Consider the following 23,890-nt stretch of genomic DNA (forward strand, 5'->3'; position numbering starts at 1 on the left):
AACACTGCTTTTATGAAAACAAAAAAACCACAGAAATTATGAAGACTAATAATAACGAGATTAAGATCATTTGTTCTTTGATATGTCAGGTATACAAAATTACCTATGGATGTTACAGTCATACCATGCGTATCGTTTTTCCTTTTAGCTCTTACAAGTTTATTGTTATTTCGGATTTCCAAAATTTCGGCTCGAGTATCACTGAAGAGAAATTATTTGTCGAAATGCGCATCTGGTGCATCAAGAAAGCCTTTATGACTTTATTGAATATTCCCATTTCTTTCAATAAATTGATGACCATACTGATACGGTTACGTAGTATAAATCTCACAGTCAGTATGCACTATTAATAGATTTAAAGAATTCTCTTACGTTTGAGGCAACACCGATGTAAAGTAAAGATAATTTATATTGAGGTTAAATTGTCCTACCTGTATTTTTAAATACCCACAATATTTTTGTTTGTTGCGAATTTTTAAGGAAAAACTGGAAAACCCAGGGTCATGTACTTTTTCTTCTTTACTTATGAGAACAGTAAAGGAATGCTAGGTGAGTATTGATTTTGTGTTAGTAGATTGATTGATTGGTGGTATCTTGCTTAACGTCTCGCTCGAGAATTTTTCAATCATATATAGACGTCACCAAGACCGGTGAATGGCTTCAAATTTAGGCGCTTACGGCCATTGAGCAGTGAGGGTTCTTTAGCGTGCAACAACTACTGTGACACGGGACAGGTTTTTAAGGTCATTTCCGAGGAAATATTTATACATGTATATCGCTGTGTCAATGTTCATATTATTAGAAATTGCTTTAGTTCAAAGCAAATATACCATACAAGCGATTAAATAATAGTGTTTCAATGTCCTAATTACTCTCCGACAAGTAGAGATAGTGACATTTTGATAGAATGAGTGTTCGAACAATCCCAATTCTATTGGAAAAAAGTTGAAAGAAAATAGCTAACAGCCCAGACCTACTTAGTTTTGTCGGGTAATGGTTTATTGGGTTGAGAAAGCATGTAAATAGTTGATTGTGGGGCTGACTTGTACTTCAGTTTCATCTATGTATTAAAATTTTAAATGAATACACCGTAGGCAGATGTTCAGGTTCCGCCTGTTCTCGATTTTGTATTCCTTACAGGATTATCAGATTGATCATTGTGTGTGTGTTTTTTCACGCTGTCCAGGTATTTCCTAAAACCAATTATTACATGCCCTAAAACTTATGATTTCACATATATTTCCTTTTACATGGTTGTTTTCAACTCATTTCTTTCCATCCAAGATAGCACCAAATACTCCATATCATTAGCAGTTCGTTTGGAGTTAATTGAAGTTTCACGATGGAGATTCCTTCTGTGTTGTTGGTCATTGCTGTTGTCGTTTCTTCTTACAAGGTTAGTTGTGAATAATAGGAGAGCTTCATTTCAATATTGTTGGACATTTCCAAATGTGAAATGCACCATTACTCGTCTACAAATATCTTAATTTGGATCACAGATGTATGTGATCTGTTTACTTGTATAGGATGTAACGTTCGTTTTAATTTGATACAGAAAGCCTACACAATACTAAAATAGCCAGAAGATCACTCAAACTTTACCCACAAATAACAACTTCGATATTCACATGTACACGAACACATACACAGTAAACATACCATAAAGCTATTTGAATATACATAAGTAGACTTGTTTTTTATCAGGAATATAAATAAATGTACAAATAGATTTATACTCCTGCTGTTGAAAGCAATTAGTTGTGAGTAAATCCAATCGGCGTTGTGATATTTTATTATACAACTACTTGCGTAGATTTTGTTATATCTATTTCTGGATTATATAATATGATTTATAAGACTGATCAATGTATGTTTTCGTCAGCATTTGATTTCTCTTTAGAACTACTAGTATATTCAATGAGAGAAGTATGGTTCCTAGCAATCACATACATGAACCTTGCAGAATAAGCAATGCTTTTTAAGTATATTTTCAATTTCTACCTGTGCATAAAAAACAGAATAATAGTATACAGATATTGACTGGGTTCGAGGACAACAACTGTTTTGTTTGACCCGAGATCGGGTCTGTTGCCCGAAGCCGTAGTTTCTGTTCTGCGTCCCATCTAATAAATTCTGTATCTACATCAGTCAAATCAGAGAACCTCGCCATTACGTAAAGCAAAGCAACAGACCGAGAACCACCTGACTTACATAGCCAATAGAAATAAAGCAGACTATTGCCCGGTCAACAGTTCGTAAACTGTTGACCGGTCAATAGACCACGAGTGTGATAATTGGTTTAACAGTAAAATGTTACTTCTAAATCGTATTAGTTTTATATAAGAAATCTGTTTAGGTGTATAACAATGCTTCTTACTATAGTATTGAGCTAGAATGGGTTAAACGTGACCGTTCTGTTGTTTACAATATTTTTGATATTTTAGATTTAAATGTCTTTTGGGGTCAACACAACAAAACCATCACATTAGATTAGATTACTAAAAATATAGATATGAAAATGTTTAATAGTATATTAGACCGAAAATAATCAATGAATTAACTTACCTTTTCTCACAAATTATATGGTATAAAACACGTCAGACAGCCACTGATTCGATACACAAGAGCTTGTTCTGGTTATGGTATGTTTTTAAATCGAAGCAGGCTACTGACAAGCAAGTTGATTGCGCAGGGGTTCCAACAGTCTCGTTTAAAGTCAGCATTTTGCAAATTCATTGGGTCAAGTGATGTCTGACTTGTTTCACACCGATTCTTATGCCGTTCTTGGCACACTGATTTTGACTACGGATAACTCCGTTTACCTGATCAAGATATAGGGTTCACGGCGGGTGTGACCGGTCGATCGGGGTGATTACTCCTCCTAGGCACATGATCCCACCTCTGGTATATACAGGGGTCCGTGTTTGCCCAACTCTCTATTTTGTATTGCTTATAGGAGTTATGAGATTGATCACTGTTCGTTATTTTCATCTTTCATTCCAAATGAATAGAGTTAAATAACAAACACATAATGCATTTATTTCAATAAGTAAATATAGAACACGCAGTTGTACAAAAGACTGAGAATAAAAACTCTTCTTAAGGAATGTAGTTCCTCAGCTTGTGTACACAACCGCGTAGAATACTATAACTGTTTCGGCACTTGGTCAATAATTATATCCATACATTGATTACTGAAACCGATTGAGTTAAGAATTCGGATATCAATTTTTCGACGGAATTCTTTTTATTCAAGAAGCTCTAAATTTACTATTTATGCTTTATTCAACAGACCGTTAATTTTTATTATCCTAGACGTATATTTAAATTTTGCAATTCACGATTCAAGTAGTAGAGTTCAAAATTTTATATTATGCATTTGACCAATGATTGGAAAATATTATCTATATCCCCACTTCTTTATGAGACATTGTAGCGTTTTTGCAATTCTAGAATTCTGGCAATCCCCCTAGTGTGTTGTTTTTGAACTGTCAAATTCTATATAATGGTATTTCCCGTCTTTAAATAGACTAATTCACAATTCCCCCAAAATGTTTTTTTTTTCATATACAATGATCAAAATCTACTTTCGGATTTGAAAATGTATGGTTTTAGATTTAAGTTTAGGACATGTATTGCATTTCAAGTATTCATTTAGGCAAAATATGCCATTTAAAAGTAAAATTGTGTATGTGCACATATGATTCTGAGTAAAATAATTACCATTTCACTAATTTGTTTGTGAACATAAACAAGACTCAGGTTTTATTTACATAACACAGAGTTAAGGCTAAAATATGCTCTTATCCTTATATTAAAAATGTTTGGGTGTCAACTTTGAATGAAAGGTGACGATAATGAACAGTGATCAATCTCGTAACTCCTATAAGCAATATAAAATAGATAATTGGGCAAACGCGGACCCCTGGACATACCAGAGGTGGGATCAGGTGGCTAGGAGGAGTAAGCATCCCCTGTCGACATGTCATACCCGCCGTGAGGCCTATATCTTGATCAAGTAAACGGAGTTATCCGTAGTCAAATCAGTGTGCCAAGAACGGCCTAACAAGAACGGCCTAACAATCGGTATGAAACACGTCAGACAGCATTTGACCAAATGATAGGTTGTATTGACGAACTAGATCGTTATAACGACCATAGAATTTGCAAAATGCTGACTTCAATCGAGACTGTTGAAACCCCTGTACCATCAAATTGTTTGTCAGTAGTTTGCCTCGATTTAAAAACTGACAATACGCAGAACAAGCTCTTGCGTATCAAATATGTTGAGAGATGTAGATACCATATGCAGGTGATAATGGAATGTTGCTACATAAATATGGGAAGTTGACGAGTTATATTGATGAGTTATATTTTTAATGTTTAACATTAAAAATGAAAAAAAACCTCTAAAATTTCTGTCCCTTCAAGTGCAAAAATATTATTATCTATTTCCAATCTACTACCATTACACTTTTTATGTCTATAGTGTTAAAAGACAACAGTCTGCACTAATTTGATGTGAGGATTCGTTTGTATTCCTTGTTTTGTGTTGATACGAATAGATAAAACTAGCTTGTGCGAATAAATCGTTTGTTAATTTGAAGTGGAATAAGGTGAAGTAAAACACCCTGTAACTCAATAACAAGCACCATGATCCCACTTTTTCTTGGTAATTTTATTAATTCTCTTCCATGTAGAAATTAAAAATATACTTCCAAAACGTGAATAGTAACTCTTTAAGAATTAAGATTCTTTTCTATGTGAACTGAATGTACTCGTACACCTCTTTCACTAGTGTATCTAGTATTAAATCAATTCATACATGGAATTTTAAAATCAATGGACACAGATGAATGCACAAGGCTAGGCGATAGAATGAGGGGACGATGTTTTTCAAATAGGCTTTTTTTGCATATTAATCAAATACAAACACGATACATATATATTGAAGCTATGGAATACGTATTGTAAATGAAAAAAACAACTGTACGCATATATATCATGCAATGAATATGAAATTGAACATGAAAGGTTGGAGGGAAAACTTCCAGAATGTGTTTGGCCTCTGTGCCAACAATTACACACGTCTCTAGATGTCCGACAACAGAAGAAGAATTTAGAATGGCTGAACGACGCAAAAGTTGTGTTCATATCAAACAGAACTGCACAGGCAAAACTGGATTCAAATACCATTGCGTCATCAACGAGTATGGTAACAACTCCTTGGAAGTATGTGCACCCACCTGGTATATTTCAGGTAGGTTAACTCCTGGATGAACATTCAAATCAATGAAATGAGAGAGAGAGAGAGAGAGAGAGAGAGAGAGAGAGAGAGAGAGATGATTATAAATTAAAGACTCGGCTCAATTTCCAAGGTTTCTGTACGGAGTACAATGTAAAGGGAAGAGTGATTCAGGACCATTACAGAAAAGACTGCACGACATTTAACAAAGATCCTTGTCCAAGTCGATATTTGTCAACCGGTTCCTACAAATGTAAGTTTAAGTTTCTGTACAATTATCATTGGTTGCGTCCATGTGTGCATTCTATGTGGTATATATGTAATAGTTTACTTCTATCAAACTTTCTAATTTTGACACAGATTCTGAATGCTTCAAGAACTCTTTATCAAGCAACTTGAATTCCAATTTACAACAGGAGGGACGAATATCTCCCACTGACAATGACAAAACATTTCTGATCGTGTGAGTTATCGATATCAACAAACCAACTTTCCGAAATTCTATATGCATGCAAAAGTAAAAATCATCATAGTAATGTCACGATTGTAGGGGTTATATTAAGTCTTTGATATTTATCCAAACTAATTCGATAAATCCCAGTGAACTCGAAATAATAGACACAATACAGACTTGCAAATCTGTTTAATATTTGAATGTTTTGCTGAACAAAGACGTTAGTGGCAAGGTGACTTTATGATAAACTGATTGACGTCAACTTCTCCATCGTCAATCCCTTATTTATGCAACAATGTTCGACTAACCCATTCATATCGTCTTTGATTTGATATGCGAGAGCATGTTCTACGTGTGATCAATGTTTTTACCGAGGCAGGCTACTGACAAATAAGTTGACGGTGAAGGCTTTCAAAAAATCCGTTTAAGGTCAGTATTGTGCAATATATATAATCACTATTGATTTTATGTACAACATGTCATTAAGTCAGATACTGTCTAGCGTGTTTCATACCAACGGCGTGACTGTTCTTTATATACTTTTTTTTTTACTACGGATTACTCAGCTAATTTGGGTACCTTACTCCTTATAAGCACCCGATCCATTCCATGATGTTTCCTGAGATACATATTGCATTGCTCTCAATTTTGTATCAAATATGGGTTTACTGTTTCCTATCATCACATTGTTGTCCAAATGTCATAGTTTTAATAGTTTGAAAGCACATTTCATAATTACTCATTAGAATGGAAATCTTGCCTATTTGAGTGCGTCTTTAACCCAAACAACAATTGTCTTCGACATTGACAATATTTGGTAATAGAACCGCATTTGAACATTATGGTTTAGGAAAGCAACACTAGATAAGGAGCATGTTTTCACAATGTACGACTTCCTTTATGTTTTAGGTTTTCTGCCTAAATGATATTATGCAGAACACATGTTCCTAGCGTTGTTAAGTGAAAAAAATCGTGGTTTTGAAATAGAAAAACCCATGTACGAGCAAAAACTCTCGCATTCGGCAGCTGAGTTTTTGTTACATTTACCAGTTGTTATAATTATCGTTATCGTTATCGTTACTGAAAATGAAGCGATTGTTTTTTCTTTTTAGGGACATTTCACTGGGGATGATAGTGATTATTCAGATATTCGTCTGCATTTTGCTGATTTTTAGAAATAGAAGTAGAAATGATATACGGGAATACGTTCGTCAGAAATTAGGGTGGTTTAAGAAAGGTAAATGCGATGCAATTCTGCATATCTGTTTTCCATTTCATTTTCAAATAATAAGTATATATATTATATATATATATATATATATATATATATATATATATATATATATATATAACTTTTGTTTATTTCAGACAGTAAAACGACATATGATGAACATGGTTCCGAATCATTACACAGGTCATATCGCGGTTTGGAAAGTAGTATGTGTGTTTGTTTTAAAAATATCATACCACCAATGTATTTATCTTTCGTACTCGCTAGTAAACTGTCATGCTTATTGTATTTTTCTTTGTGTTTGGTACTGCATAATCTATTCCGTGTCTTTTCTTGTGTCAGCGTTTTCGCTTTCTGATTGCGAATTTTAAAACATCATACACAGAAGTGTACGTACACGCGTACCCATGTGCACATAAACATAAATACATGTATCTATTTAATCATCTTTCTACCTATGTATAGATCTAATTTGAGGAAAATAATGGTTGTTTCCGTTCGTGCAGTATATGAGATTGATCACTGTTCGTTATCTTCACCTTTATTGGAGTTATGAGATTGATCACTGTTCGTTATCTTCACCTTTACAGGAGTTATGAGATTGATCACTGTTCCTTATCTTCACCTTTATAAGAGTTATGAGATTGATCACTGTTCGTTATCTTCACCTTCATAGGAGTTATGAGATGGATCACTGTTCGTTATCGTCACCTTTATAGGAGTTATGAGATTGATCACTGTTCGTTATCTTCACTTGTATAGGAGTTATGAGATTGGTCACTGTTCGTTATCTTCACCTTTATAGGAGTTATGAGATTGATCACTGTTCGTTATCTTCACCTTTATAAGAGTTATGAGATTGATCACTGTTCGTTATTTTCACCTTTATAAGAGTTATGAGATTGATCACTGTTCGTTATCTTCACCTTTCATCATACAATCACCATTCTCTAAATGCTAGCAATACTGATTTTGGTTTCAAACAAAAACATTCTTACCAGATAATATCATAGATTCAATAGATTCGACAAATGTTGAACTTTAGTAAATTGTTTTTGAAATCAACGGCGTAAAAACGTTGAACTTTTCAGGAATTTACACCGACATTCCTCACTATGAATTAAAGGCTAGTTTTTTGACACATGTGTAGCACCGACTGAAGCATTCCCCGTCAGGTAACGTATTCCGATAACATTGCAAGTGCGAGACGCACAGCTAATGTAATCTTGATTACATTAAGGACTGCGAATTCACCTGCTAATGTAATCCCTTACGAATGGATGTCATGGGAATCTGCCGAGAATCGGTGCAAAGTGTAAAACACTGAGTTAGCTTCGTGTGTTGATGTCTAATAATTATATCTTACTGAAACTAATATGATTCTAGCTGAATGTTTAATAAACATACGTTATTTTACTGTCATTATCGCCAGTAAAATCAATGTTTAAACCCTGGGAGTAGTGTGATACACTTTCATTTCTTATTACGGTACATTCGTGATCTATTTATATCAGTCATGTAATGACGTCACACGGAAGCGCATATTTGTTATGATACAAACTATCTTCATGTAAACACACAAAATAGTTTTTAAAATTTGATACCTCCCTCCCTTTGTTTATGACATATTTTGAAGATTGTGTATTTTACATGTATAAAGGGAATATGACCTGTCTTAACATATCCGCAAAGTAGTTGGTGATGTAGATATCACATGTAATGTTAAACGCTAATGTAACACCGGTCTGTTGTCAATCGTAACTATTCAGCTATTTCCGTAACCGCAAATGAGCCTCGTATGTGGATCGATTCCATCAGTCTGTTGCCATGTGTAAACAAATGCAACTATGACGTCACAGTCGTACGTTACAAATGCATTAAAGATATCATGTAATACCGGTCTGATGTATGATTCAATCCCCTATACTAATATAATACCGGTCTGATGTATGATTCAATCCCCTAAACTAATGTAATACCGGTCTGATGTATGATTCAATCCCCTAAACTCTTATAATACCGGTCTGATGTATGATTCAATCCCCTAAACTAATATAAGACCGGTCTGATGTATGATTCAATCCCCTAAACTCTTATAAGACCGGTCTGTTGTATGATTCAATCCCCTAAACTCTTATAGGACCGGTCTGTTGTATGATTCAATCCCCTAAACTCTTATAATACCGGTCTGATGTATGATTCAATCCCCTAAACTCTTATAATACCGGTCTGATGTATGATTCAATCCCCTAAACTAAGTTTGGAGATACTTTGTTTACTCAGGTTATTTTGATTATTAATTATTGTTATTATTATCTATCATTGATATTATTGAGGTCTTCCGTCTTCAGTGAAAGACCAATCTGATATTCTTAAGACTTCACCACCACCCTATTTTCGTGGCATTGATAGTGGAACAACTGCTCATTAATTTGTTTTTAAAACTATCAGATATCATTAAACATATAAACTTAATTTCATTTTTTATTTGGATTACGTCATTATGTGTGGGTGAATAATCTAAATAACATCGTAAAATAATCAATCTAAATAACATCGTAAAATAATCAATCTAAATAACATCGTAAAATTATCAATCTAAATAACATCGTAAAATTGTGCTGCGATCGAAAGACACATTGCTGCTGACACGAAGATACAAGATTCGATAGCATCACTGCAAACTGAAAACTTTAATACGAAATAACACAAACATTATGCTAGTATAATACGAATTATCATCAGAAGAAACCGAGTACTTCGTAGACGGTATCCCTCATTTTATTACAAATTCAGTTTTATAATAGATCATACAATAAGTATTACATTAGTGATTGACATTACAGAATCAGACAATAAGACAGGTATTACATTAGTGATTGACATTACAGAATCAGACAATAAGACAGGTATTACATTAGTGATTGACATTACAGAATCATACAATAAGACAGGTATTACATTAGTGGTTGACATTACCAATCATACAATAAGACAGGTATTACATTAGTGGTTGACATTACGAATCATACAATAAGACATGCATTACATTAGTGGTTGACATTACAGAATCATACAATAAGACAGGTATTACATTGGCGGTTGACATTACAGAATCATACAATAAGACAGGTATTACATTAGCGGTTGACATTGTAGGTGATATTTACTTCGTTACATCCATGTGTAATCCATTGCAAAGGGATTACATCATCGGGTGCATTCACACCCGTTAATTTCATATGGATACATTAGCTATGGGACTTGCACAGGTAATGTTATCGGTTTACATTAGCTGGCTGGGATTACACTAGTCGGTGTCACAGCTACCTCTTCATAATATTCATCATTTGCACCCTTTTATGACCCATTTTACCTTTCAATTATTACATGTATCGATTTTACTTTTATTTACTGTTTATGTTAATATTAATACATGCATCGAAAACTGGTCCCCGTCTTTGAAGATTTAATGTTAGAAATTAGTGCATTTGCTGTTGTTAAGTCTCTAATTTCTTGGGATAATTTAAATGATGGATTTTGAATGAGAATTGCTGTATAGAATGAATGCCATTTTTACAGGAGAGGAGTTCACAGCACAGAGCAGGATGGATCCTGAACGTCCTCTCATGCCACTGTAATCATTTAAATATTGGTATTATAAATTCGTTGAAGATCGTATCAAAACGTGTTAATTTCATCTTCATTACTTTTTAAAATCAAATACCACGAAGACGTTTATAAAACTCAATATTATATACTTATTTTCAGTCCACAAAATCAAATTGGAGTCAGTTCTAAACAAGCTACTGCATACATTGATCACCAGGGCACTAAACAAGAGATATCCACTGCTACTGCATGCATTGATCCCCCGGGCACAGAGGAAATCCCGTGTAGTTATCAGGTAAATCTCGCTTTTTCTCTTTTAAATGTTTAATAATAAATTCGAAACATTTTATATGTGCATTGGTGCATTATTGATTGCAGTGTACATAATACAAATCCATGATATTTTAGAATGATGGCGGCTTTGTTAAGAAAATGAAAACTTTCTTTGACGGAAATGGAAGGTAAATTTTCTTTTCTAATTTACTGTAAACAAAATGTTTGATGGCAGTTATCACTTTCATACTTGTATTATTGATAATGTTAATAGTTCAAAATTTTGTTTTTATTCTGTTGTTGTTGGTTTAAATGTTGCAGCCATTTCTCATTGTTGTTTATTTGATAAAATATCTCACGAATGCATATATCGCAGCCATTTATTATGCCTGTAAATTTGATAAAGTATCAATAATGAATAATGTCAATATGCCTTTAATTGATATAACATCATCAACATAGTAAATTCGTTATGTAGACATTCAATGGTAGGGGTAATACGCTTACATATACATATCGCCTGATATGATTTTAAGGACCCCAAATATTTACACATTGCCCCTCTAAGTGACTTTATAACTGATCATCCTTGAAACATGCTACAGTAAATAAAATTTTCAAACTCCAAAGTGAATATTATTTGAAATTTTACTATCAAGCCATTGATGTAATAGAGTCACTGTAAAATCAGTCAATTTCAGTGATAATTGGAACAGATACTTATTCCAAGAAAGATAGATATTCTGAATTGTATGAATCATTCATTCACCCACATTTATCATCATATTACCCCAGTGTGTGACTACACAACAAATATAAATCTATATACAATATCGTGTAGTATACGTTTTGAAATTACCGGTAATTTTTGGCTTTTATAAGTGTACACTCTTTCTTTTTCTTGGATTTTGATTGTAGATCTGATATGAATACACAGTCAGAAGATAACATCTATCAGGTAAGGGAATTGATATTTCATGGAATATAGATGAAAGGTGAAGATAACGAGCAGTGATCAATCTCATAACTACTATAAACAATACAACATAGACAATTGGGCATGCACGGACCCTTGGACAAACCAATGGTGGGACCAGGTGCCTAGGAGGAGTAAGCATCCCCTGTCGACCGGTCACACCCGCCATGAGCCCTATATCCTGATCAGGTACACGGAGTTATCCGTAGTCAACAACTGAACTTTATGACGAAAGAGATAAGTTCAGCTTATCCATCGTCCTCTTTCCATATTTATGAATCAATACTATATTATATTATCACCTGCATATATGGTGTTTATGTCTCTCAACTGATTTGATACGCAAGAGCTTGTTATGCGTATGATCAGCTTCTTAATCTATGTAGGCTACTGACAACTAAGTTGATGTAAAAAGGGTTTCAACAATATCGTTTATAGTCAGCATTTTACAAATTATATAGTTGTTATAACCATCTAATTTACACCCAATGTTTCATATCAAGTTTAACTTTGACTGTGCATTGCTCCGCGTACCTGATCAAGATATAGAGTTCACCACGTGTTTGACCGGTCAACAGAGGGTGCTTCCTCCTCATTTACATATGACTTCACGTTTGGTGTTTTCAGGAGTCCATATCTACCCTACTCTGAATGTTGTATTCCTTATAGAAAATATGAGATTGATCACTGTTCGTTATTAAGGTCTTCCGTAGCAACGGAAGACCTTCTACTTATTGTGCTGGTTAAGATTATTCTTATTATTCTTTTTTTTTTCCTAGACGCTAACTTTGAAGCTTCATATCTCGCTCATTCCTCAACCGATTTTGCTCAAATTTTCAGCTTTAATACATTTTACTAAAGACTTTCAAAATACTTTTAAACATTTTGGATATTCTCTTCCGCTTGCGAGTTATTTCCCTTTTAGTGAAATTTTAGGGGCTTTGGTTTCCAGATAAAGGCTCCGAGACTATAATAATTGGAGCAGAGAAAACACTGAATTGGTAAAGTAGAAGCATTGTAGTTGTGCACATCATATTTTGTTTTTTGATTTCGCCATTTAAAATGGCGATAGAGAGGGGTCAAAAATCAGGACGCCTGAAAGAGCGAAAATTTGCACATAATTTCCTTTGTATCTTTTAAACTAAAAATATTTTGTTAAGACATGTAGAATAAAAGTTGTGTAGAATTTCAAGAGCTTTTATTTGACACCAGTAAAAAGGGGCTGGCCCCTTAAATTAGGGATCTACGGCCCCTAAAAGTTTTCGCTTTATAGCTCAAAAACGGCAAAGAATTCGATATGGCTTCCGATGGAAAAGTTGTTCTTTAACATCTTATTTATCTCATGAAATTGTTATTTTGTTCGAATCTTGTGTTATATTAGAGTAAAATGCTATACCCGTAAACAAGTAGCCATTTTCATTTGGCAAGTGAGCGAGAACTCTTCATGCGTATAACTGTAATAAACTTGCTAAAAATAACATACCTGACTACAATAGATACTAATATTCATTTTAAATAAGGTTTTTAACATGCTCTGTGGTTCAAATACAAATTATTTAGTGATAGATTTCTCTTTTTCTTTCGTTTTAACATAAACAAACCTTCAACAACAACAAAAGGAGAGAGATAAATTATCTTTTATTTGTTTCATATTAGAATTAAAATAAGTAATATACATAAAAATAAAACGTTCAAACGTATAATAAATCATGGTCAATAACTGCAAGCTGTTTACATTCTTCACGGTCAGCGTTGTTTATACAGTTATGTAACCCAACTCTCGCCTCGCTCGCAGGTGGCCAGAGTGACAAGCTTGCATAATCAAAACAAAAACATCGAAGCTAACTCGGCTTTCGTCCATCGCATAAATAAACACATCAATTACTGGAAAATTATGTTTGAAATCATTTTGAATCCTTTTACATTATATCATACTTAATTAACAATTATATTATGTTTTATTTCAATTATAAAGTAATTGTAAAGATGCTACCGCAAACATTTCGAGTTAGTGATCAATGGACCTCATAATATTTGTGTCAAGTTATACATACATTTAAAAAAACCTACACAATTTTCCTGATTATTTATCGGGTTGTCATTTTCCTCACAATAAGTTTACGGTAAGGGTATGTGACGTTTCTAATTGTCAGAAAAAATCGTACTAAATAAAATGAAGTAGTTTTAAGTTTTATTAACTTATAATTGTCTGCATACAGAAGGATTTATTTGTCGGTTCATTTCATTTCATCTAAATACAATCATGCGTGCAAGTAGATGCGGTTTTTATAAGTGAAATGAAAAAGGCAAGAGCGCCCCAAATATATATATACATCTCAAGCGTCTTATTGTGTTTAATTTTGGAGATTCATCACATGTGGACAAGCAATCTGTGATTTAACTCTACTTTAGCCAGTTGATACACAAGCTTTCTGCATTCTCTACAAAGTGAAAAAAATGGATCCTTTTTGTAAGCATAACAAATAATTTATAAACTTTATTTTTTAAATCACGGGTTCTTATCATGATTATACCAACTCTAAACATGTATAGAAAATCATCAGAAATCCACATCGAATCAGTCTCATTTCATTCAGTCATTAAAGGACACATCTCGTGTTTTCAAAGTATACAGAATTATATGCATTTTGTCTTCCTTATGCTTATAGAAATTAATTGTAATAGTTCGTTCACTGAAGTATTGCGATAATTAGCCACAATATGGACTTAAATCTAAGCCCCGATTTCAAAAAGCCTATTAATTAGATAGGTAGTCACGTGGTACAGTGACGTCATATGCGACCTTCGTCGATCAACTTGTTGTAATAGTAGTGTTAGATATTTTTAAAAACTCGGGTTTTAGGGGCCTTATTTATTTACCATGGATAACATTTATTTCGATGTTGACAAATTTCCCGAGTCTTATATCTTTTAGCCACCAGTGCATACAAATAGCGACCCAAATGTAGCGAGGAAAGCGAGTATGAAATCTGCATAAATTTGCGAGTAAATAATGTTTACATGGGATCACTGTCTAAACACTATTTGGTAATGCCATTTCTGTAAACAACTGTAATTAGCGTTGTTGCTTTCCTAAAATAAACAGAGCAATTATTATTAAATTTATTTTTGGAGAAGTTAGATAGGCCTAAATTATAATACGATTACGTACATGTAGCATTGACAACTAGGCCTACCGTCACGGGTGCATTTCGGGAAAAAAAATATAATAAAAATGATCAAAGTTATTGTGAAAATCACAATACTTTTAAATTATATTATTCAAGCTCAATTTTATTAATCATTATTTTTTGTTATCTTTATTATTTTGTTATCTTATCATTGTTACTTAGGAAGTGTGAGCGCGGCGTGCTGTTGTTGTAAACACGTACACGTTCCTTTAAAAAAAAAAATGAAAGCATTATAATTCAATTCAAAGTTGGGAAATATCATATTTTATTATTTATAATTGAAAGTTCTATTATCTTTTATCTTTAAATTTCTTTTTTAAAACTACCAGTTGGTAGACACTGCTAGCAAAGTTCTGGTGTTACAAGGTGAAGGTCAGTTGGTGCGAGTGTGTATTGAATTTGAGAGCAGAACGGAAAGCATATGCGGTAGGCCTATATGTAACAGTGCGAAGCTTCGATAGAACCATTTTCTCGCAGTTTATATACGTCTTTGTCCAAGAGCTTGTTTGAAAAAGTATAGGGACAAATTCTACTGGTTTTTTTTTTATGGCAAAGTCGTTGTGCCAACAAAAAATATTCACGTCTTGTCCCTCATACCTTCCTTTGAAAATTGAAAAAAACACAGTCCAAATCATCTCTACTGACAGCAAGTACACCCTTAAACGGCACACAACACCCCAATGCAGTGTTATTTACAAGCCGTTAATGTGATAATTGTTTGTTTGTCAATTAAATCTAATCTGTTTATGAAATGGCTAACAAATGTTTTCAAATCTTCTCGCTCGAGGTCGCATATGACGTCACAGATAATGGCGCGTAAAATGTCGAAGAAAATATGCATATCGCAAGATTTGAATTTCATCGCAATCAAACTCGAAAACTACGCAAACTGTTTCTTTTAAAACACATGTAAAGTAGTTTTAGGCATGAAATGAATTAATTTTGCTGAAAAAATTAAAAAGTTTAAAAACACGAGATGTGTCCTTTAACTGCAAGCATTTTACATACACACCGGGGTTTGTTCTTGTTTACAATTACGTAACCCATGGCTCGATTGCCCGAGTTCGGAGCCATCGCATGTGTACCAGCGATCAGCGGCAATACATGTACACACAAAAACATTACCGTTTTAATGTAATTTGCAAACACAACGATTTACAGAAAATTATGTTTTTAATAAAATCGGATTTTTCAAATGATTGGTGGAAGGACAGGAAGTTCCAGTTCCCACCCTCCAATATTTTTGCCAACATATGCTTGACAGTATACAATACAGATCGTTAATTTACGGTCATGCCCTTTCCAGGCACGTAAAACCCGGGGGGGGGGGGGCAGGAAACCTAACGTTTTACTGTTAATTTACTATGAAAATGGTCATTTGAAGGCCTGTTGCCCCCCCCCCCCCACTTTTGTAGTGAAATGCGCTAATGTTATGTAAAGAACAAATTTTTTGGTGTACAGAAAAGTTGGAACCTACCCCACCCCACCCCACCCCCCACCCCCCTGAAATAGGATTTTTGACTTTGGGAAATTGTCCGTTTTCTTTCTTTTTTTTTTTTTTCTTTTTTTTTTTTTTGCTTGTCAAAGATTTTTTGGTAAGTGGAATTTTTTTTTCTGGCTGCCCCCCCCCCCCCCCACTTTCAAAAACGATGTTACGTGCCTGCTTTCAATCTGCCTTATGTCTACCTCTTTTGTTTTTACCTATTGAGGATTTTCTGTTTGGTTGCCTGCCTCTAACTATATTGCTTTCTACGGACTTGACTCGTGACTCTTATAATGATAGTACGCTGATGAAAATGTCTTTGCGCGTTCATTTCGGTGTTGAAAATGAATACACTTGCCGGTCAATGGAAGGTTTGGATTTAGATTTTTTAGAAATAAAAATTGAGATAGGACTTTAAATTGATACATCATTTTATATATGAAAAAACCTTATTAAGATTTACTTATTAAAGAATTGATTAATCATATTTTCCTGTTGAAACATGAAAATTTGAACACAGATTCTGAATTGCATACATGTATTACTTTAATTTATAGTAATTCAAAAAACCTGCTTCCTGGGCTTCGAGATTCAAGGCCAGAGCAGTTCAACAACAAAGATGTCGACATTTTCAAAGACCTGTATAGGACGTAAAACATATACAATAGATCATATAATCACTGGGATGAACTCAATGAGAAAAAAAGCAATTGTTGCTTATCAAAGTTCGAGGGGCAACACTACTTTTCATAAAACCTTCCCATTAATATCTGACAATCTAACAAAAGAGACTGTCTCTTCGAGCCGGAAGAACAGATAGCAATATTACCGAACACTAATTATAGTTCCAACAAACAAAGTTTAAGATATCACCAAGTCCGCCTATCCGTGCAAATGTGCCCAGACCGCAACTTTTAAAAATACACCGTAAGCTCAATCTTCACATAAAGATTATTAATGACAATAACATAAATAATCTTGATGTAAGGTCATTTGCACCATTTCTAAAGGTCTAAAAGTTAAAAATTGATTAGAGTCTTAATAGATCTAACTAATGGCAAATTTTAATTAATACTGAAAGAAAAGTTTCCATATGATCAAAGAAAGTGTCCTGGCCTTGACCCATGCTCATATTGTCAAGTTCACTTTTTTGAAAATACAAACCCTGTCCTGACCATATGCTGTAATGAAGAAACATTTAGATTTCATACTTACAACAGATTTTCATGTTAATTGAGGCTGCATTAGGACCTGACCCAAGGACATATGGTCAAGTTCAAGGTTTTTATGTCACACAGCTCCGACGGAAGACCTCTCGTTGCTTTGCAACGAGCTTTGCTCTAGTTATTTTAATTCTTGAATGTAATTATCAGCTATAATGACATTGTATCAAATGAAAACATGTTTATATTTTGAAAGAACGTAAAGTATCACGCATATAGTTTTGCTATTAGTAAGAAACGTATGAAAATATATAACTCCTAATGGCAATTTGAATTTTTATCATTATCTTCATCATTTGGTTTCATTCAAATGCAGGAAGTTAATGAGGAGGAAAACAGTTATCAAGACACTGGATGAATTAGCGTAAGTATATATTTAACATATTTTAAGGTTTCGTGTTTTAAATACATGTAACAAACTGTATACCAGATGTGCAATTGAGAGCGTCATAAATAATTATTTAGTATGGAAATCAGTATTATGTTCCGACCATTAGGTGTGAACCGTTAACAACTCTAGAATTAATGAAAAGGCAAGGTGGTTTATCTTTTTGCTATGATAAAACAAAGATAAATAGATATATAATTGTCTACATATTACAATCAACTTAACTTCTTGTATGTAATTCTATAATGTAAAAACATTGTATTTGTATAACTTTCCTATTTACATGGAGTCTGTGGAAAGTCGTAACGATAGAAGCTGAAAAGGGAATTTTTTTCGTTTCGATCAACTTGGCCTCTTTGCATATTTTACAATGTAAAGGTACAAATACGTAGATGTTTTCTTTTTTGTTTTGGTTGCAGATTCACTCTCTGCGATATATCAAATCGTAGGCTGAGTCATGAACTGAAACGTTTGGGTTCATGTCCCAATTCTGATTAAACTTTGTTGCTAAAGTAGTTAGTAGCTACAGACCCTGGGGCCCGTTTTACAAAACAACTTACGACAAAGTCGCAAGTCTTAAATTGTATTACACAGTTATTACTTTAAGTGAATAAAGTAAACAATTTCTGAGGCTTAATTTTCAACATTCTAAAGAAATATGTTGCATTTGGAGTGAATAACCTTACAATAAAGCGGAAAATTCCAGTATGTAAAGTTTGTCGTAAGTCGTAAGTTGTTTTGTAAAACGGGCCCCTGAAGCGTACTACTACACCTCCAAAGGGTTTCGTTTTGTTCCGTGCAAACCGTTCACTGTTCCGTGCAGACCGTTCAGCGTTTCGTGCAAATCGTTCACCGTTCCGTGCAAACCGTTCACCGTTCCGTGCAAACCGTTCACCGTTCCGTGCAGACCGTTCAGTTTTTCGTGCAGACCGTTTACCGTTCCGTGCAAATCGTTTCGTGCAAGAATCGTTCCGTGCAGGATCAAGCCACGCCCATAGAAACGTGCAGATCGTTCAAACCACGCCCTTAGAAACGTACAGACCGTGCAAGTCATTTCGGCATGTAAACATTGTTGGAAATGTTACCAATTATTTCAAAATGTCTCAGCTTTCAACAATGAAAATCTGCAAATAATCGAAAGAAAACAGTTTTTTATAAAACCACCAGGCAGAGCAAAATCTGATACCATTTTCTCACCCTTGGTAGTTTCTAGCAAGTGCAGAGACATGTATATCTCTACCCTCGTTATCTTTTATTTATTTTTTTATTTGTATATAGGAATAATTCATTTGTCTTGTTACATTTGTATGATCAAGTTTCTCTTTTTAAATAAAAAATATTTTCATCAAAATCGTTTATCAGCTCTCTCCGCATAATACAAAGACCGACCTGTGTATAAATTGTATATTCTACGTAAATTCCAAGGTCCTCCCTTTTTTACGACAATAGAGGTCAGCTAATCCGTGTATTTGAAATAAACATTCGTACAGAAGGTGTGAAAATCGGCGGGGCAATTGAAATATGACAAAAAGTGTTCATATCTTTTGTCTCTCAAAAATGAATGCAGTTTTCTATAGGTTTAAGATTGAGGCAAATGCAACAATCTAATTAAAATTGAATGTTAGATCCGCTCGCATATCTGTTGATCATTACTGTAGTTAGTCATTATTTGTTTTATCTATTCATTTACATGTATATGATTTATTTCTCAATCTATTTCAATCATATTTTGATTGTTTCCTTTTTGTTTTGTATTTTCCATTCTTATCTAATCTGACAGGTTCTTATCGACTGGCTAATTCTATGTCTAGATGCCTCCCTCCTCCCGCCCGAGAATATGTTCCAGTCTTACGAGAAATTTTAAAATCATTTTATCTGTTGTTATACACGTATGCACATGTATAAAATGTATAGGTTTATTCAAGATCTATCTTTGAAAAGAGGCCTGGAAATACAAATTGCACACGTGTTTTAACGGCATTCAGATTGAATGTACAATCTAGCGATGCAGACGTGACTTTTTCAATGAATTTAATAGAGCAATTAATAAATAAAGTTGAATAATAAATATTGTATATGACGATATAATCTATGCATCTTTTTCCTTTATTTCCGATGTTAAAAAATATTCATTTCCTTTATTCCAACGTGTTCGTAAGTCATTAAACTATTCCTTGTTTAAACTAACCCCAGGATGAAACAAATAATGCCGGGGAAAAAAATCAAAGCGCGCAGGTCATGCCTAGCGTTTCGTGCAGACCGTTCACAACCCCCTCCTCGCCCTAAAATATTTCAATCTTTCCGGACGAGAAATTTCTTTAAATAATTTTATCTGTTTTCACTCACGTACACATCTATATATTTGAATGTATATGTTTATTCAACATCTGTATTTGGGAAGAGGCCTGGAATATACAAATTGCAAATGTATTTTAACGACACTCAGAATAAATGTACAAAAATAGCGAAACAGACGCGACCATTTCATATTCAGTTACAATGAATTTAATAGAGCAATGAATCAATAAAATTTGATTAATCAATATTCCGTGACGATATAATTGTTCTTTTATTTCCGAAATTAAAAAAAGAATGCATTTGTTTTCATTCCAACGTGTTCATAATTTATAGATCTAATAAGGAAAATGAAATTTACCGCGTCGTAATGGAGCAATCATTTTAAAATGAATCATTATCATTTCTTTCTCAACCTTTTTTTAATATCTAGAATACTGCAATTAAATTGAAACTATTTAAACCAAATAATACCGAAAAAAATCAAAGCGTGCAGACCACGCCTACCGTTTCGTGCAGACCATTCACAAAGCGTGCAAGCCACGCCTACAAAGTGGTCAGCGTTTCGTGCAAACCGCTCACCGTTCCGTGCAAGAATCGTTTCGTATCGTTCCGTGCAAATGGTGTACATGTAGTAGTACGCTTCAGGGTCTGTATATAACATCGTCGTCTCGTTATTCGCATAAGAAGCAATGGTATTTCCAGTGCAGCTTTCAATATTAATAAAGGTCACATATTACTATAGGTTTAACACGAATTTCGCACTACATTGACATAATAATGTTCATATTGTCTGTTGTTGCCCTACTTTCAATTTCGTATTCTTTAAAGGGTTTATACTTGTTCGCTATCTTCACATTGTCATATAATCAAACGATGTTTAATTTACTCTGGTATTGAATTGAATAAGTTATGCAATAATGTATGGATTCGATGATGTACATATGAAAATCTACATTTTGTTTGCTTTTATTTCACAGATATCTAGATCCTGGATAATACCACAAAACCACATGACAGGGAGATATAGGAAAACTTTAAAACGTTGTCATTTTACTTATGAATGTCCTTCTAGTAATTTCAATCTTACTTGTGATGGAATAACTTTTGATAAGTTAGGGATATAGAATGAGAAGATTTATATGAATATCTATATGAATGTTTAAATCATGATGAAATTTCTATTGCCAGAATGTGATATTTCTGCTATCTATAGCATACACTGTACGAAGTCCGATATTTCAATTCACGTATTGTAGGATTTTTATCATGATCCGGTTTTAGATAAGAAAAAAGAGAATTCTTGTACAGTTAGTTATTTTATTACGGATGGTTCCTGTAGAGAAGTGATGGAACTGTGAACGCCGATCCTTTGTGATGTGAATCTCTCAAGGACTCACTAGACATTTTGGTCAAAATATGGTTATCATGATCATAAAGCACAGAAAGTAAATATAATGTTAAAAAAAACTTTTAAAGTACTTACAAATGATAATTAATAGAAAAAGAAAACAAACAATAAAATAACACACATATATATATATATATATAAAGTCTGTAAAACAATATGGCATGTAAAAACAAATTCTTATGAGTGAAATTTTATGGAGTCTCCAATGCATATCAATATTGTGATGACATTGCAATGAGTGTAATTTTTACATAGAAGTTTTGTTGAAATTAATTTTGCATGCATGACAAACTACTTCAAATCATCTATTTTTTTACGATATGCGTGGATGGCTAATGAATAATTAATTTGATGATATGCATAGTTTGATTCTGTTAAATGCATATTTTCCTATACATGTTATTCAACAATAAAACATGGATTATACTAATGAAAACATGTAGGTATGTATTGCTGAATTTTGAATACTTTCTAGATACAATGAACTCATTTGTTAGAAAAACAATATCTAGCTTTCTCAATGATCATTATGAGGGTTCTGTAATTGGCTAAAATTTAAATCACTACATCGTCTTGCTATAAATCATAAATGCGTCCAGTTCGATTCTACCGCTTCTGGTTCCAAGGGACACGTGGCGAGATGATGAAGTTGCATAATAAGTATTTTGAAGATATTTTTTTTCACTAATCGGATAGAATACCAGATAATGATTAAGCTGCTTATCTTGAGAAACAGTTCCGAAGATATTTGACGTTGGGATGAACACAGACACACATATACATGTATATATATCGGTGCTAAATATACGTATTGTGGACGTGTCCAACTAACAAATTCTTTTCATGATTTGCTTTTCCGATTATTCCCGCGTTACTGCAACTTAAAACAAATCGCTTCAGATCCCATTTTTTGGCAACTGTCATCTGACTGTACAAGTTATTCGCCCTCTCTTACAGGTACTGGTAATTATTTGAGTATTTTATGTCTTAATGTATGTGGTTTAAGACCTAAACTTCTCAGCCCAGAATTTCTAGACTTCATAGAAAAATACGAAATTATTTGTTTAGTTGAATCAAAAACTGATGGTACAGATATTTTAGACATTTCAAATTTTGATTGTTACACAAAGCATAGACACGAGTTATCACGCTTTAAATCTGGCTTATTTAGAGAAAAAAATTATGAAAATATTGATTATGTAAATGAATTATGTACTATGTTTGACGAAATACATGTATCTGACATCTGGAAAATATTGAATGGTAGAAAAACTCAGAAAACTGTTGATAAAACTAGCATAGATGAACTTTTAAACTTTTTTAAAGAATTGAATGAGGAAGATGAATCAGTTGTACCAGATTGTTTGTTTTGTGAACATGATTTGAATATTATGTTATCCCATATTGAATCAAATACTTTTATTAATTCACCTATTACTAAAGATGAAATATTACAATGTATAAAATCATTGAAGCGTAACAAATCATCAGGTTGTGACCATATTGTTAATGAATACATCAAATCAACGTGTGATTTTATGTTGCCTTTTTATGTGAAATTGTTTAATGCTGTTTTTGAATCAGGTATTTTTCCTAGTGATTGGTTGTGCGGGGAGATAATCCCTATTTACAAAAACAAAGGAGACGAATCACTGGCTGCTAATTATAGACCCATTACTCTCGTATCATGTCTTAGTAAATTATTTACATCAATAATCACTGATAGATTAAACACTTATGCAGACGAAGTAGAATTAATTGTATGTAACCAAGCTAGTTTTAGAAAGAATTTTTCTACAAACGATCATATATTTTCATTATATGTTTTACAATACTTGTTCAAAGGCACTGGGAAAATATTATTTTGCGCGTTCGTTGATTTCGAAAAAAGCTTTTGATAGGGTGTGGCGGATTGGTCTCTGGAATAAACTTTTGATGAGCAATGTTGATGGTAAATGTTTTAGAATAATTAACAACATGTATAAAAGTATTAAAGCAAAGATTAGATTGAATAATAATTTTTCTGACCAATTTCCCTGCCAATTGGGAGTCCGATAAGGGGAACATTTGTCACCTTTTTTATTTTCCATTTACTTGAATGACCTTGA

General features: G+C 33.5%; 1 protein-coding gene across 5 annotated transcripts; it reads left to right on the forward strand.

Annotated features, from left to right (window-relative positions):
* Positions 1–419: 419 nt before the first annotated feature.
* LOC125674581 (uncharacterized) lies at positions 420–23,307 on the forward strand. 5 transcript variants are annotated; one of them, XR_008801691.1, is made up of 14 exons: positions 420–549; positions 1,285–1,396; positions 5,035–5,260; positions 5,379–5,498; positions 5,606–5,708; positions 6,812–6,936; positions 7,068–7,136; positions 10,513–10,567; positions 10,702–10,837; positions 10,951–11,003; positions 11,734–11,773; positions 11,866–11,980; positions 18,005–18,052; positions 21,352–23,307. XR_008801691.1 is itself a non-coding variant. In XM_048911767.2 (13 exons), the coding sequence occupies exons 2-12, from the start codon at positions 1,343–1,345 to the stop codon at positions 18,044–18,046; spliced, it is 1,023 nt and encodes a 340-aa protein (XP_048767724.2). In that variant the 5' UTR covers positions 483–549; positions 1,285–1,342; the 3' UTR covers positions 18,047–18,052; positions 21,352–23,307. The 5 variants fall into 5 exon arrangements, 3 of the variants coding, with proteins under 3 accessions (XP_048767724.2, XP_048767725.2, XP_056015860.1); XR_007370155.2 differs by lacking the exon at positions 11,866–11,980 and adding an exon at positions 12,744–12,792 and having other exon boundaries at positions 509–549; XM_048911767.2 differs by lacking the exon at positions 11,866–11,980 and having other exon boundaries at positions 483–549.
* Positions 23,308–23,890: the final 583 nt, after the last annotated feature.

The sequence above is a fragment of the Ostrea edulis genome, chromosome 3, assembly GCF_947568905.1.
Source record: "Ostrea edulis chromosome 3, xbOstEdul1.1, whole genome shotgun sequence".
Lineage (NCBI taxonomy): Eukaryota > Metazoa > Mollusca > Bivalvia > Ostreida > Ostreidae > Ostrea > Ostrea edulis.

Coding starts and splice junctions, on each gene's coding strand:
- LOC125674581 (XM_048911767.2), top strand. CDS start 1,343: ATGGAGATTCCTTCTGTGTTGTTGGTCATTGCTGTTGTCGTTTCTTCT. Junction 1,397..5,034: donor TTGTCGTTTCTTCTTACAAG/GTTAGTTGTGAA, acceptor TGAACATGAAAG/GTTGGAGGGAAAACTTCCAG. Junction 5,499..5,605: donor GTCAACCGGTTCCTACAAAT/GTAAGTTTAAGT, acceptor ATTTTGACACAG/ATTCTGAATGCTTCAAGAAC.